Here is a 14092-nt window from a genome sequence, read left to right on the forward strand (position 1 = left end):
TCAGTTTACTTAGGCCATCACTAACCGTTGCAGTATTTCAGGACACTGAGCTGTGACAACACAGGCCGCTCCACTCAGGGTCTTTATCTGATAATCCATTACGCGTGGCAGCTCGACCTGCTGACACGGTGTCGACCACACAGGTGCATTCAGCGTTAAGGACCGAGAAGACGCACTTGTGTTTGTTTACGAATGGAGGCATTTGTCATGTGTGTTGTCTGACCTGTCTGTTGTTATCGCCCCTTTTCCTTTTCCACTCTGCTCTGTGTATGTGACGTGGGTGATGGCCTTGACCTTATTTACGCACGGCGTTTCCGGAATTTATTGGGCGCAATGAGGCAGTTTAATATGCGCCTATCTAATGACCATTATGGATGGTCAATATGGATGACCATTATAGTGTTCCTCGAATTCTATTTTGCGCGATTTAACACTATTTCTTTCGTCGTAAAAACACAATAAATGATTGGTCGTTCATTTTACCCACTCGCCTGTTAAGTGGAGAGACAGAAGGAGTCATGGCAGGGTATTTATCCACATGTTAAGGCGGCGTTTGTGCGCGGCACCACTTCCCACCGCCACAAAAACGTTAATCTCCACCAATTTAATCTCCCAGGACGCTGTCATTCCCTGGAGACGGTGGCAGAAGTGCATTTGATTGGACCAGGGCGACGATTTCCGCGCCACGCAGAGGAACAAACCGGGAGAATGTGGACTATATCTGCTAGGAGGGAAACCAAGAACCTTAAAAAGAAAGCGATGCTGCAAAAGGGAAGACAGGTATATGGCTTTTTATTCCGACCTAACTATTAAACCGAACTGCGGCGGCAACTGCTGGAGACACCATGGTATGAGTGTTCCGTGATTTTTAAACTTAGCATGAAGTTAATTTTTCTTCTTTAATTAAATGGCAGGAACTGATGCCAAGAAGCAGCAGCCCGGTCACTGTGTATGTGGAGCTTCCATGCATTATTGAGCAAGGTGAGAACCCGTGACCCGAGGAAAGGCACGCTTCTTCCGTTTTGGAGCAATGTAGACGTGTGCTGAATGACCGTAACACGCAATTTACGATGCTTTTGATCGCAGCTTTTTCATCCGTAGCCTATGACAATGCAGCGCGCATGGAGAGAGACACACTCGAATCTCAGGTGAGCGCAAATTAATTCAGTCATTTTTGTAACGCGCGACAGCATTCAAAATGTCTCACTTCCTAAGATAGAACGTTTCCCATATGTTTCGAACATTTCCAAGGTTAAAAGTCGAAAGAAAATGTGGATGGCTGGGTAAATCTGAGCCTGGTTAATGTTTGACGCGATGCGCTGGAATCCTCCGCGAATGGCATCCTAGTTTACTCATGACACTGCAGGCAGAATACTTGGCTGCAGTGTGCCTTCAAACTGTAGCGAAAGACTGGCTTTTGCTCACACCTATTGACAATGAACACTGCCTTAGAACCACAATGCAGCACTTGGCCCTGGTGGGATTTTCAGGTATTGAATTGAAGCCTAATAGTTTATGAACACTTCATGAGAACTTCCTTCCACACAGGTGAACGATTCTGGTGTTGATGATCAAGATTTTGGAGACTATGCCAAGGACTTCATTGCAGGTGTGAGATCCCAGACATGATTTTTGCATAGACATATGGTGTAATTTCCGGCAACTAATGGACACACGTTCTTCTGTCAGATTCTCCTGCCAGTCTGGAGAACAGCCTCTCTCCAACTGCACTTGTTCCTTTTGAGGGCTGCATCATTCCTCCCTTGACTCCACAGAGGTTCTTCAGTCCAGAAGAGAGTCTGGGGGATCATTCTGCTGAATACCCCCAAGTCCACTATGAAGCACCCTGGAAAGTCATCAGCCACTGCCAGGACAGGGTGTTCGAACATTCCCTGGAGGTCAACCGGCAGGTAAACATATCTATAGCTCCTGTACCAGCTGTTACTTACAGTACTTGATCCAAGTTTATTGAATCTATTTTGTCTAGTTGATACTAAAACAGGTACATGTTTAAAGTGCATGCAAATGCGGGTTACACGCAACATTTGCCATAATCGTTGCTCAGACACAGTCATGTTTTTATGTTTTGTTAGGGCATTTCATTGACTTTCATGCTTTCCCCAGCTTCTCACCCGAAACCTAACCATCTAAAACAAATGGCTAACCTTAACCAGGACCTAAAGCAAACTTAAATCCAATTATAATGACCCAGTTATTTGGAAGTTGTAATCCTCAAATTGAGTCTTAACCTCATGGGGACCGGCAAAATGTTTAGCTACAGCTGGTGATAAACACAAAGCCTTATCGCTATTCCTTCCATGCAGCTTCATGAGACGCTGCAACAAAGACAAGAGGAGATCTACTCTCTCCAGGAGAGAAACAGTCACCTGAGACAACTTGCCAGCAGAGCCAAACATCTGGCCTCTGTACTCGAGGTGAGTGAGTGATTGACCCAAAAGCTTGCCATTTGTTTTTACTTCTTTTAACATGAAAAAAGTGACGTAAACATAAATATTTTCTCTGAATGAAATATTGATCAGCAAGTGGACAGATAGATGGATGAACCAGGTGCGAGAATGAATGACTGGGTAGATGGATACTTTGGTGGACAACAGGATAATAATGTAGCAGTAAGAATGACCATAGTGTCTGTTATTTGGTTGTGAACGGCTGGATGCATGTATGCATGAAAGAAAGGTGAACAAGATTCAGTGCTCCCTTTGGAGTGGATATCTTTGGATGGATGGATGAACGGATGGGTGGGTGGGCTGTTGTCTGCTGTTAGGTGGACGAAATAATAATTGGACGGATAGATGCCATTCATTGTGATTAGGCTTGAGTTTGCGTAAATAAACAATTAACATATTGCCAGGCATGGCCACATCAATCAAACCATTGACTAATGATCCTCATGCATATGTCCATCAGAAGCTGACAACGTCCACGGAGTCAAGTGTTGGCGAGCAGACAAGTCCCAGCAAACGCCGTCGGGTCACAGCAGGATGTGAACCAGAGACGTCTGTCGATGATGTGGAGGACATGCTGAGGGACATCAGCACGCGCTGCAACGCTGTCCTCCACAGCACGTCAGGCGGAAATAGACCGGAGCAGGAGGCGGAGTCTATACGCATGTTCGGATCGTTCTCCGGCCTGCAGACTTGTGTTGGGATGGTCAGCACCGTGAAGACAGATGGAGATGCTGCCGGAGAAGGCGTGTCTTCTTTTAAAACGTCCATCAGAGAACATGGGACCATCAGGACTAAAGTGTTTCCACATGGTCACGTCTTTACCTCCGGTACTCAACACGGCGGGTGCAGATTCCGTTGGGTCCCCAACCAGAGCTAAGACCACAAAGACCCCATCTTTACAGACTGTTGGTGTGTGTCCTCAGATGAGGCCTGCTGAGATGAGGGCAGCTTGTGGGTGGGCGACTAATGCTTAACTTATAATCTGCGGCCATATCAGTAAATGATTACATGATGTCTTCCTCAGGTAGCATGTAAGCTAATCACTCAAGGGTGGTGTCCCAAAAAGGAAGCAGCACTGCCCAATCTTTTGTTTACACTGTGTTTGTGTTTACATGCCTTAAATCAAAACTTGTATTGCCAAACCAAGAGACATGCCAATGTCAATATGAGCTGTTCTACACACTAATGATTAACTTGCTTGCAAATAAAAGTATTTACAGTTTTGTCAGACCCAGTGACATTTTATTTTAGGGGAAAAAAAGATCCATTTAGCGTCAATGTAAATAGATGAATGAGACTGATGTGTATTTTCGATGTTTGAGGAGCAACACCAATTTGAACCCATGACCCTCTGTAAGCAGCAGATACTTCCTCCACTAGACGGCAAGGGTGTTTGGCCTGACCCAGGTGTCTTCATCCTGATGGATTGTTTGCATAACTTTTTCTTAATGCAAACTCTTTCAAGACTCCAATCCTCAGACAGTTCTCAATCCCATCCACCCCTGTGGAATGTTTTCATCCCCAAATGAATTTGACATTCGACTTTCATGGGTTCAGAATCAGACACACCTGTTGAAAGAGTGCAACTATAGCATGACATCTACCGCAACCACTGCAAACACTATTAAGTCTCATACACTTCCTGTATGTACCAGGATTGTACCTTTTCTGGGAATATTGGATAGGTTCATTCACGGCCTCTTCATTTTCGGTGTGACTATGATCCTTGTTTTACTCCTTTATTGATGTATTGACACACAGGTTTATGAATGAATAATTGCATGTTAACACCTACATTAAAAATGTGTAAAGAATGATAGAATTTTCAGGTGTGATAATTCAAAACCGTTCATGCAAAATTGCGCCTAAATGCTCCGAAATTGGTGTCCACTTTCTTTGTAGCATGCGCAGTCCTTTGGGACACCAGCCCTGTATGGACACAGTCACACATAAGTGTGGTACGTAACAAGATGCACCACCACTAGGATTGCTTTTACCTCCACTTTAACACTGATCATTCAGTAGAACACAGCGTTCACACATGAAGTGGTCATTCATTTTGGTTGAGATGGATTAGTTTTATGTTGGATTTTAGATTTAAATAAACTTGTATTCTATTTTATTTAAGCTTAAACTACACTAATAGCTACCATCACTATTAATAACTCCACTATCATATCCTCCACTGTAAGCCACCATCATTATGAAAATGTTTTGCATTTTAGGTAGCATGCCTGCTCCGTCCATCTCGATCTATATTTTACTTCTAAGCTCACAGTAGTTGGATTGTACCACAACTATGCAGAAAATGAGAAAATGAGGTGACATTTCCAAATATTGACCCCGATGTGTCACCAACAGGGACTCACAAGCTGATGTGTCTCTCTTTTGCTAGCATCTGTATAAACACGTCCTCCCCACTCAAGAGTCAGGGAAGGCGGGTTCACAGATGGGCTGAAGTGTGAGACTTGGTGTGACCACCCCTGTTGGTGTAGGCATAAGCTTTGAGGGCTGTATGTGTGCCTGCAGCCGTTTTTTTTTTTTTTTTTTTAGGAGAATGAAGAATCTCAAGTCACACACCTGTTTAAACCTCCCAAATCTGTTGACTTTGAGCACCATCACTGTAGCAGTTGAAGGCAAGTGGTAACTGAAACACAACATATGTGGTCGTTAAAAAATAAACAAGAAATTTACCTTTTTAACATGTTTTGGTACATTTATTTATTTAATCAACGAAATAAAAAAATCAATTCATACACACACACATATTTTTTTCAAATGCCCTATTTTTTACTTTATTTTTTTGTATTTTGACTTTCCACAAAATGTATATTTTTCTTTTGCTCTTGCAATGTACTTGAATTCACATATATCTTTTCATGTTTTTTTTTCCAGATGTAAGACTTTAAACAAAAAAATATATATACTTGGCAATCTCTATGGCGACTCATTGCCTGACTGTAATCCTTTATTCTGTGTGTAGAATTTCAGATCGATGACTCTTAATTTACGTATTATATTCCAACAATTTCCAACATTTATTCATTTATTTCCAATGCTTCCCCCCTTTTGGTTTTGCTTTGTTACACCCCCCACCGACTCTCCTGGACGCTCGCCTGCAGCCACTTTCCCTGCGAACACATGTTGGTCATTGACCAGAGAGAGTCCGGCTTTGTTCGAGCTGCCAGTGACACATTTGACCGGTTAAGCTACCGCCAAACTGCGGGTGCGGGGGTCGAAAGAAAACACTCACACAAAGAGTTTCTAAGGAGACCAGAGACAAACTCGCGCGGAGGGAGCGAACCAGCTCGAGTCCCGCGGGAAGCACCAGGGTGACTCTTTAATTTTAATTATAGAGGGGAGTTAAAGAGGTGAGGGCTTTAAGCTAACAAGTCAGAAACACGTCCTGCTGCTTGTTTGCTTTTCATTGTCCGGGTCACTTTGAACATGGATCACCATTCACTTCCACTATTTACACGCCGGTAACGTGTCAAAGTTCTTTCACAATGATGATGTAGTTTTCTATTAAATCAGAAGCGAAGTCACAGCTTTGGAATCGCGGTGATCTACCTTGTTAGGGTTACTTTTTTCCTTTCTTTTCTTGCCTTCATATAGGGGGAAACACTATTGTTGAAAACGTATGTAATAAATGTTAAATGAAATGCATGTATAATTTGTTATTTTGAAAAGCAAGGATGACAGTTTTCCGTTAAAGGCACAATGTTGTGTTATTTATTCAGGATTAATTTGCTCTATGATATTTAAAGTTCATGTGGAGGTGACGATTGATTACCTCCTTACAAATGTGAGCAATGTCTGGCACGAGGGCCACTTTTCTGTTTTTGGACATCGACCCTTACATTTTGTAAATAATTAATTCACAAAACTTTCATATTGTAGCAATAATAAATGTAATTATATTATTATTATTATTGTTATTGTTATTATTATTATTATTATTATTATTATTATTATTATTATTATTATTATTATACGTGCGTTACGTGAGTGTGTGTCAGCAGGAGTGAGCGCGCACCTGTCGCGCGGCTGCTAACTGGAGCTTTGGTCGCAGATGGAGGTGACAGGTGGCGGGAACGCGGTTCGCTCGAGCTCTTCTCGCGATTTACCGCCACGGGGAACAAAACTGAAATTCAGAAATGCAATTTCAAAAGTGGAATTATCAGAATGATATGGATTAATTAATGTTTATTTCAATCCCCTCAAATACATTTCAAACGTGTTACGTGACAGCTATTGTATCACATAGCTTCTTCTTAAATGATGAGACTGAAAAGGAGCAGAGTAAAGAACAGTTCTATCATTTCTGTGTCTTTATTCCCACGTTCCCTATTTTTCGGAACTGGTTGTGTATAGCTGAGTGTAAACTTATTTGTTTTAGTCATTTGTGTATTGCTATAAAAATCGAATTCTTATTTTACAATTAATTACTGTTTAGTAATAATAATGATATACATGTGAATAGTGTAAAGCTGGGTGTATCATGCATAGTTCAGTGAAACTTTAACCCAAAATGTGTAGGTCGCAGTGAGGGGTCAAAGGATTTGAACTGTGATGGCGTCAACTTCTAAATAAACTAACAGCATCCATGTGAGTCCACTTGTCTCCCTTAGAGATAAACAGGGCGCTGTGGGTGCCCCGGTGATTCCTTCAAACAAAACATACACAACCGCCAATAGATGAGCGGATGAAGGTGCTTCCCGCGTCTGGATCCGCCCGGGGGAGTATTTAGGGTGCGAGGTCCGACCTGCAGCCACAACAGGTGCAGCAGGCAGGAGGGTCCGGCCAGCAGGAGCACCAGAGGGCATCTAATGCTGCAAATCTGGAACCCTGGAGGATCTAATCAGAGGGTGAGAAATAACCAGAATATGATATTTTAATCATATAGGGCGGTAATGACCTGCTGCTGGTGTTACCGTGGCAACCACCTTAAACAGCTGAGACTTTTCCGTCGGATTTAACATCGGACGGGATAATTACATAGATTTGACTGCGCTAAGAGCATTAAAGGTGTGCAATTATTAACACAGCATTTATTCACAGCACTATGGACAGAGTTGCGGGAGAGATTTTGGGGAAAAGACGTCATCGCTTCTTTGAGGTACAGCACGTTTTTGATTTTGTTGGATAGTCCTTTGGAAGGCCGCAGATTTAGAAACGTCTCGCAGTTGACTTTTCAACAGGCAGTCAATGTTATCCACGAAGTTAAACTGAAAGCGACTAAATCGATTCCCATTAATGACTCGCATTTATTTTGAACTGATAGAAACCTTTGCATTTCTGTGCGGGATAATAAATCTCTTCATACCCCAAGCTGCACAAGAAATTGCATACACTAAAAGTGTATAAAGTCAACTGACGATAGCAAAGAGTATCAGACGTAACTTCATTTGAAGAAGCCCGCATTCATGAGTCCTTGCAGTTAAATTATATTAAACCCAACAATCGGAGTCGTTACTAAGTAGCGCCATCTAGTGGAGAAAATGTCTGTAACTAAAATGACTTTTGTGTTGTATTGAAAACATTCCCTGATGAGGTCACGCCAAGTCAGTAATTTAGTGAGGCGATGATGGGGGTCTCATCTGCGAGTGATGTTACTGCGGGACCACATCTGAGATTCTTGTGGCTGGTTGGGTGGCAGTGTAATGTTAGCTGTTGTGCCTGCTGGCAGCTCACACTGCTCTGCTGCCCAAAAAGTCGACTATTGACACTTTTCCCAGAGAACTCTGAGCTCTCTGTGCTGCTGCTGTGGTCAGCTGGGAGGCAGTGTCTTGTTAGCTGGTGGGGTCCGCACGGACCAGCTTACCTGCTGCTGCCCCTTAACTGTCCACTGAGTCTACGGCAGCACTCGCAAATGTTATGTCGACAACTTTTACTGTGGAGTTATTTTGTCAGAGTTTTAGTTTGCAGAGCAAATTGCTGCATTACCGTACAACAGCAAAGGAATAAATTGTAATACTGTGCATAAAAAACTGCGTGAACATTTGTTTTGCATCATTGGAGGAAAATTGTTTTAATGCAAGCAGTGGATGTCAAATACAAAAATACTTCCTTCAGTGGTCATTTAGAGTAAAGTTTGTCACCACAGCATCATGCCTGCACTCTCTCCCACACACATGGGTCCGCACACACACACATGTACTACAGGTGAGAGATGTTAAGAGTCAGCATCAGCTTCCTGTCTGCAGGGGACAGTTATGCCAGGCCATCCTGGCAGCCAATGCTCAGGGCAGAAGGCTTGTCAGTCCACTCTCTTGGTCATCATAGCTCCCCACGTTTTTTCAGGATGATATCGCGTACAAGCGCCGCAGCTTCTTGCCGGACGCTCTCCATGGGCTCGTCTGTCCGCCAGAACCGCACCACTTTGCCCTCTGGGTTCACCAGGAACTTCCAGAAGTTCCACTTGGGAATTTTCTGCACCGAATCTGGAGGACAGAATAAAATATGACATGAGTCCTGCACGACTCTTTGAATTGAGTAACTTGTAGAGACAAGCGACTCGCTGGATTTGAGGACTTCAGATTGTGGATGTAAAGATAGTGACTTGTTTCTAAATCAAGCGAATCACAATGTTGCTTTCTTTTACTGAAATCTTAAGCCACTTGCAATTGCATTCACTGATTCATTCTCATGTGTGGTGACTCACTCTCATTTGAAGTGACTCAGTTGTGAGTTTAGTGCATCCATTTCAGGTTGAGCGGCCCATTCGTAGGGGTTACTGACTCACTGTGTTAGGTAGCATGATCACATGTTCATGTGTTCGCCTGCATTTGGGTTAAGCGACATGTCATTGTGTTTAGCTACATGTTATTGCATGAAGTGATTTATTTGCATTAGTTTATTGATTTAAACAAATTGATCTTGTGTTCGTGTCTCACTCAATTGTGCAATGAGTCGTGCAATAAGAGACTAAATATTGTTTTCATTGACTTGTCTGTGTTCTTTTAATTGCATCAAACAATTTGTTCCTGTGATTCGTTTGGTATTTTGTGAGCAAACTTGTTAGTAAGCTGCTTGTTTTTCTGTTCAGTCTTTTGTGAATGTCATCTTTTTTGTTTTGATATGTTTGTTGACCTGTTCCATGGCTGGTATTGAGTTATTTTCACCTTTACTGTGGGAGTCCATCTTGGGCTCTCTAGTTTGTGGCATGGTTGTTGCTGTTTGAAGAATTATTTCTGGGTTCAGACTCCTTCCCAAGTGTTGGTTTAGTGATGATGGTGTGTTCGCTTAAAGAGCTTGGGGGTTGGGTGCTCTGAACGCCAGAATGTTACCTGTCAGGAACTTGAAGGCTGGTTCTGCCTCTGAGCCCATGATTCGGATTTTGCTGAAGAAAGGGAAAGTAACTCCGAAAGTGGACTTGGCGAGGCTTTCGACGTCTCGACTGGTTCCGGGCTCGGTGTCGCCGAACTGTCCGCAGGGGAAGGCCAGTACGTTGAAGTGAGAGGTTCCAAGCTCCCGGTGGAGCTCCTGCAGAGACCTGTAGTTCAACTCCGTCTGCTCGCTGTAACTCGCCACGTTTACAACCAGAGAAGCCTGATGGAGACGCGCAGACCACAACGATTTAACAGCTCAGAACTTTATTCGCCGGTCAACAACCGGATGATTTGTTTCTGTCAACTCCGGATCTGCGCGGACACGAGTGATGATGTGGACTTACTTTTCCTCGGTACTTCTCCAGAGACACGGTCCTCCCCTTCGCGTCCTTCACCTCGAACGAGTAGAAATCTTCGGGTTTTCTGGGTTTGACCAGTTGGGTCTGCAGCAGAAACAGACAGCCGACGCCCACCGTCATGCTTAAGAGCACCGTCAGCCTCTTGACTTTGGGGCCGGAGGTCCTTGTCGGGTAGCCCCCTAGCGCCTCCATCTTGGAGGGGTATGGATGTTCGCAGAGGCGGGGGGAAACGGGGCGTCAAGCATAGAAAACAACACTATCCTAACAGGAAGCGATGCAGGGCCCCTTCACGATAAACACCCGGAAGTTTCCCGAGACGAAAATAGACGGTTTGAAAATGTATTTAGCTTTTTTTCTACTTTCCTCGCTTGCAGGTATAGGGTCTCGATTGTGGCTGCAATACTGATTTACACTCTTATTTGCGAAACACAGGAAAGAAAAGATCATTATAAAAATGGCATTATTTAATTGGGGGTTGGGGTTTTTGTATGAGAATTCTTCCGTGGCCTTTAGCGCCAATAACGACGATGAATTAACCACTAAATTACGGCGTAATTTTGAGTCAAATAACACAATGTTCAAGCTTAATTAATTGATGCGTGCTTTTTTTAGGAAAAGGCTGACGACCCTCAATTGTCTTACAAGAGATTCAGACGGTGGATCTACCAAAGGAGCCTCTGCGTACCCCCTGCTGCTAGCACGCCTTTGGCCGCAGGGTGGCGCTTGGACCATAGATTTGAGTTGGACGACGTCTGCCAGAGACTGGACCTTGATTCCTCTTCAAATCTTTTGGAAGCACATCAGATGAAACTGAATACGAACACAGGTAATGGAGTGTAACGTAATGTACTGATGAGCTCTAGTATAACCATCAAAATTTAAGGACACATTTTGGCTAGATAGTGCTTTAATATTTAATATTTCAATGACAAGTGCTGAACGTGGATCTGTGATAAACACACAAAAAAAGATTCCAGTCATTTTTCGGTACTCTCCATTGGTCAATTAAGGGCTTCATTAGGTCTGGCGAATACATTTTAGAATCTCTCAATGAAAATCATGAGGCAACACGTAAGCTTGTCCTGAACATCAATAATTCACTTAACCCCAGACACTTGCTCAGGTGACTTTATTGACATCAAGAAGTCATGATTTATTTCGTATTTTCAATGGTCTCTTTAATCCATGCAAGTCGCTCTCCGGAGAGATAGGCGAACACGCCGGGTCTGAGTGGTTTCCCAAAAGAAGTCACACCAACCAGAGCTTTGTTGCACAAGAGTGGCCCTCCGGAGTCACCCTGCAGAGGACAGTGAGCACAGTTAGCTGGCACCCCAGAACAATGCCTTCCAGAAAAACAGGAACAATCAAGCATGACAAATGGCAAGACAAGCCAGCACTAGAGAACACATTTTACAACTTGGTAGATGCTAAGCACTAAGATGCTGTATGACAGTAAAGAATAGAGAAAATAAAATAAGATTCAAAACAACAAATCCAGGACGCAGATAACATGACATAAAAGGCGACCTACAAAATGAAATGAAATGTGTTTTTAAGACATTTACAACAATGTTTTATATTCTCAGCCACTCTTATCTCCTCGGTCAGACTGTTCCAAAGTGTTCTGACGGAAAAGGTGTCTGTCTTTGATTTCAGCCTAAACTTCAAAGGGATCTGCCTGAGGATCTACTGTGAGAGTGCAAGCTGGCTCATAGGTGGAAAACATATCTGAAATATAGCTTGGCCCATGGGCCAAAAGTTACGAGTTAAATTTTAAGATCAATTCTAATATATGCAGGAAGCCAGCGCAGAGAAGCTAAAACTGGAGTGATGTGTTGTCTGTTAAAACCAATAAAAAGCCTAGCTGCTGAGTTGAGGGAGTTGAAGGGAATGAGCATTGGTTTGATTTTTTTTTTAATGATCGCTGTAGGTTTTGTGTTGTTTGTTAAGTGAGTTGAATTTGGATGGAAGATGATGGTTTCTGATTTTCCTCTGTATAACTGGGCTGTCCAATTGGTCACATCAAACTAGACAGGCAAAAACACCAGCTGGGCTTTGGGAGTCTTCAGAGGGCAGTATGTCTGGTTGTTGTCCACATAAAAATGAAACGTTGCGTTGTGAAGAATTAAAATCTGACTGAGGGGGAAAATGAAATGGGACTTGAAACCCACAGGGGAAATTTGCTGTCGAGGATGAGTGCTCTCTCATGGTTTACTGACCTTCCAGACGCCACCCTGGTTCTTGCCAACAAAGCCAGCACATATCATTCCTTTTGTGATAAATGGCCATTCACCATACTGCTTGCACAAGGTCCTGTCAATCACAGTGACAGGGGCTGACAGCAGCACATCAGACCCGGCCCCATTGAAGTAGCGAGTTTGGCCCCATCCAGCTACCAGACAGCTCATGCCGTTTTTGGGGTAATTGCCTTTTTCCCCCAAGATGAGCCAGTTAACTGCCTTTGTCTTCTTCACGGGTTGGTCCAGCTTGAAGACACCAGAAGAACATGGTCTTAAACACAACTCTGAGTGATGGCAGAGGCAAAATACCATTACTAGATGAAAAGTATGAGTGCGACTCACCTCCAGCAGCATGAGGTCATTGATGGCCAGGTCCGTGTTGAAGCAGGGATGGATCACCTGGCGCGCCACTTTTCTCTCCTCTTTGAAATCCTCCTCCGTGTTCTTGAGAGAGTGAAGCCCTAAAATCACTTTCTTAACTGGGCCAGAGCTGAAGCAAGGAAATACGCAGTGGAATAAGATGAATTGTATTTGAACATTAATAACTGTATTGCGGGTTTATCTTCACTGTATGGCACTTTACAGCACTCAACACATATTATATGTAGATTATATCTTGCTGTATGATTTGTATGATTTTAAAATAGAGAATGAATATTTAGCAGTTAATAAAGCAGGCTGTTCTCAGGCTTGTTAAATTGTTTGTGAACCAGAATCTGAAAGAAGTCTGAAATGTGACTAGGATCTGCTGAGTACTTCCTTCATGAAAAAAATATTAGATTCAATACCATCACCTATGTACAACAACAAGTACATTTCTACTCATTAAATATATATGCATATATAAATTGCCTTCTGTAACTGCATTCTTTTTCAAATTGAAATTTATAGAATGTTCATTTTTGTAGACAGACATAAAAGATAAATTATCTTACCGAGCACAATGGGCAGCAGTCAGAACCCATTTTGGATGGATCAGTGTTCCTCCGCAGTAAGTTTGGTCACTCTGCACCAGAGCCATGAAAGGGAGTGTGTGTGGCTTCACCTCTGTACCTCCAATTATTTCAGCACCCTGACCTGAAACAGCAGCAATGACAGAGCATAAATCCATTGGATGTATGCTGGATGAAACAAAGTGTTACTCACTTGGGTTGGTATTCACTAAGAGCAGAAAAGAGAGAAGAGCAATGAAGATCATGGTTTTCTTGGTGATACGTTGACTGCATTTGAAACCCACCCTGAAACTGCCTTTATAGGTGTCAAGTGAAGGAAGTGCCCTGCAGGAAATGCATCATCAGTCTGCCAAGAACATGAGTCTAATATTAACACCTAAAGTCATTTATAAATTCATTTCAGTTTGTTTTTCGGTGATTTATCTGAGGATGCCTTTTCTTTTTTCAGCCTCAACACTTGAAGATGACTGGGATGAAACTAGCACCAGAAGGCTCATCCAAGAAGCTGGCAGAGTTCAGGTTTGTCTTCTTTTAGGTTCCTCAGTGCCACAGCAACATTCCCCGCCCTCCCTCTAAGCATGGATAAGATCATTAAAGCACTGTTTTAACTGGATTCTCATTTACAGCCACTGCTGTGGAGATTTGTTTCTGGACAAAAAACACAGGACCCACAAACAGGTACTACTTTTATTTGCTCGCATCTTTTGGGTTAAATGATTATGTACTAGTGATTGGCAACAT

The 14092-nt window shown here is 42.9% G+C and overlaps 3 protein-coding genes across 3 annotated transcripts; 1 reads left to right on the forward strand and 2 right to left on the reverse strand.

Annotated features, from left to right (window-relative positions):
- Positions 1-395: 395 nt before the first annotated feature.
- Positions 396-3605, forward strand: LOC128762895 (multicilin). Its single transcript, XM_053871457.1, has 8 exons — positions 396-526; positions 617-780; positions 915-981; positions 1087-1148; positions 1549-1609; positions 1690-1910; positions 2325-2435; positions 2929-3605. The coding sequence occupies exons 2-8, from the start codon at positions 709-711 to the stop codon at positions 3343-3345; spliced, it is 1011 nt and encodes a 336-aa protein (XP_053727432.1). The 5' UTR covers positions 396-526; positions 617-708; the 3' UTR covers positions 3346-3605.
- A 4878-nt stretch (positions 3606-8483) lies between these two features.
- On the reverse strand, positions 8484-10400 carry gpx8 (glutathione peroxidase 8 (putative)). Its single transcript, XM_053870556.1, has 3 exons — positions 10144-10400; positions 9758-10019; positions 8484-8911 (listed from the first exon to the last, which is right to left on the reverse strand). The coding sequence occupies exons 1-3, from the start codon at positions 10348-10350 to the stop codon at positions 8748-8750; spliced, it is 633 nt and encodes a 210-aa protein (XP_053726531.1). The 5' UTR covers positions 10351-10400; the 3' UTR covers positions 8484-8747.
- Positions 10401-11177: 777 nt separating this feature from the next.
- On the reverse strand, positions 11178-13608 carry LOC128762350 (granzyme A-like). The gene is made up of 5 exons (XM_053870555.1): positions 13545-13608; positions 13334-13475; positions 12741-12888; positions 12378-12644; positions 11178-11455 (listed from the first exon to the last, which is right to left on the reverse strand). Exons 1-5 carry the CDS (start codon positions 13594-13596, stop codon positions 11312-11314), a joined length of 753 nt encoding a protein of 250 aa, XP_053726530.1. The 5' UTR covers positions 13597-13608; the 3' UTR covers positions 11178-11311.
- Positions 13609-14092: the final 484 nt, after the last annotated feature.

Source organism: Synchiropus splendidus, chromosome 7, assembly GCF_027744825.2.
Source record: "Synchiropus splendidus isolate RoL2022-P1 chromosome 7, RoL_Sspl_1.0, whole genome shotgun sequence".
Classification (NCBI taxonomy): Eukaryota; Metazoa; Chordata; class Actinopteri; order Syngnathiformes; family Callionymidae; genus Synchiropus; species Synchiropus splendidus.

Excerpts from the sequence above, each read along its gene's own strand:
- LOC128762350 (XM_053870555.1), bottom strand. The coding sequence starts at position 13,596 with ATGATCTTCATTGCTCTTCTCTCTTTTCTGCTCTTAGTGAATACCAAC. Across the intron at positions 12,645-12,740 it reads ATGACCTCATGCTGCTGGAG|CTGGACCAACCCGTGAAGAA; the intron begins GTGAGTCGCACT and ends GGTGTCTTCAAG. Across the intron at positions 11,456-12,377 it reads ACCAGGGTGGCGTCTGGAAG|GGTGACTCCGGAGGGCCACT; the intron begins GTCAGTAAACCA and ends TGTCCTCTGCAG.
- gpx8 (XM_053870556.1), bottom strand. The coding sequence starts at position 10,350 with ATGGAGGCGCTAGGGGGCTACCCGACAAGGACCTCCGGCCCCAAAGTC. Across the intron at positions 10,020-10,143 it reads TGGAGAAGTACCGAGGAAAA|GCTTCTCTGGTTGTAAACGT; the intron begins GTAAGTCCACAT and ends CGTCTCCATCAG. Across the intron at positions 8,912-9,757 it reads AGCCTTCAAGTTCCTGACAG|ATTCGGTGCAGAAAATTCCC; the intron begins GTAACATTCTGG and ends TCTGTCCTCCAG.
- LOC128762895 (XM_053871457.1), top strand. The coding sequence starts at position 709 with ATGTGGACTATATCTGCTAGGAGGGAAACCAAGAACCTTAAAAAGAAA. Across the intron at positions 781-914 it reads TGCTGCAAAAGGGAAGACAG|GAACTGATGCCAAGAAGCAG; the intron begins GTATATGGCTTT and ends ATTAAATGGCAG. Across the intron at positions 1,610-1,689 it reads TGCCAAGGACTTCATTGCAG|ATTCTCCTGCCAGTCTGGAG; the intron begins GTGTGAGATCCC and ends TTCTTCTGTCAG.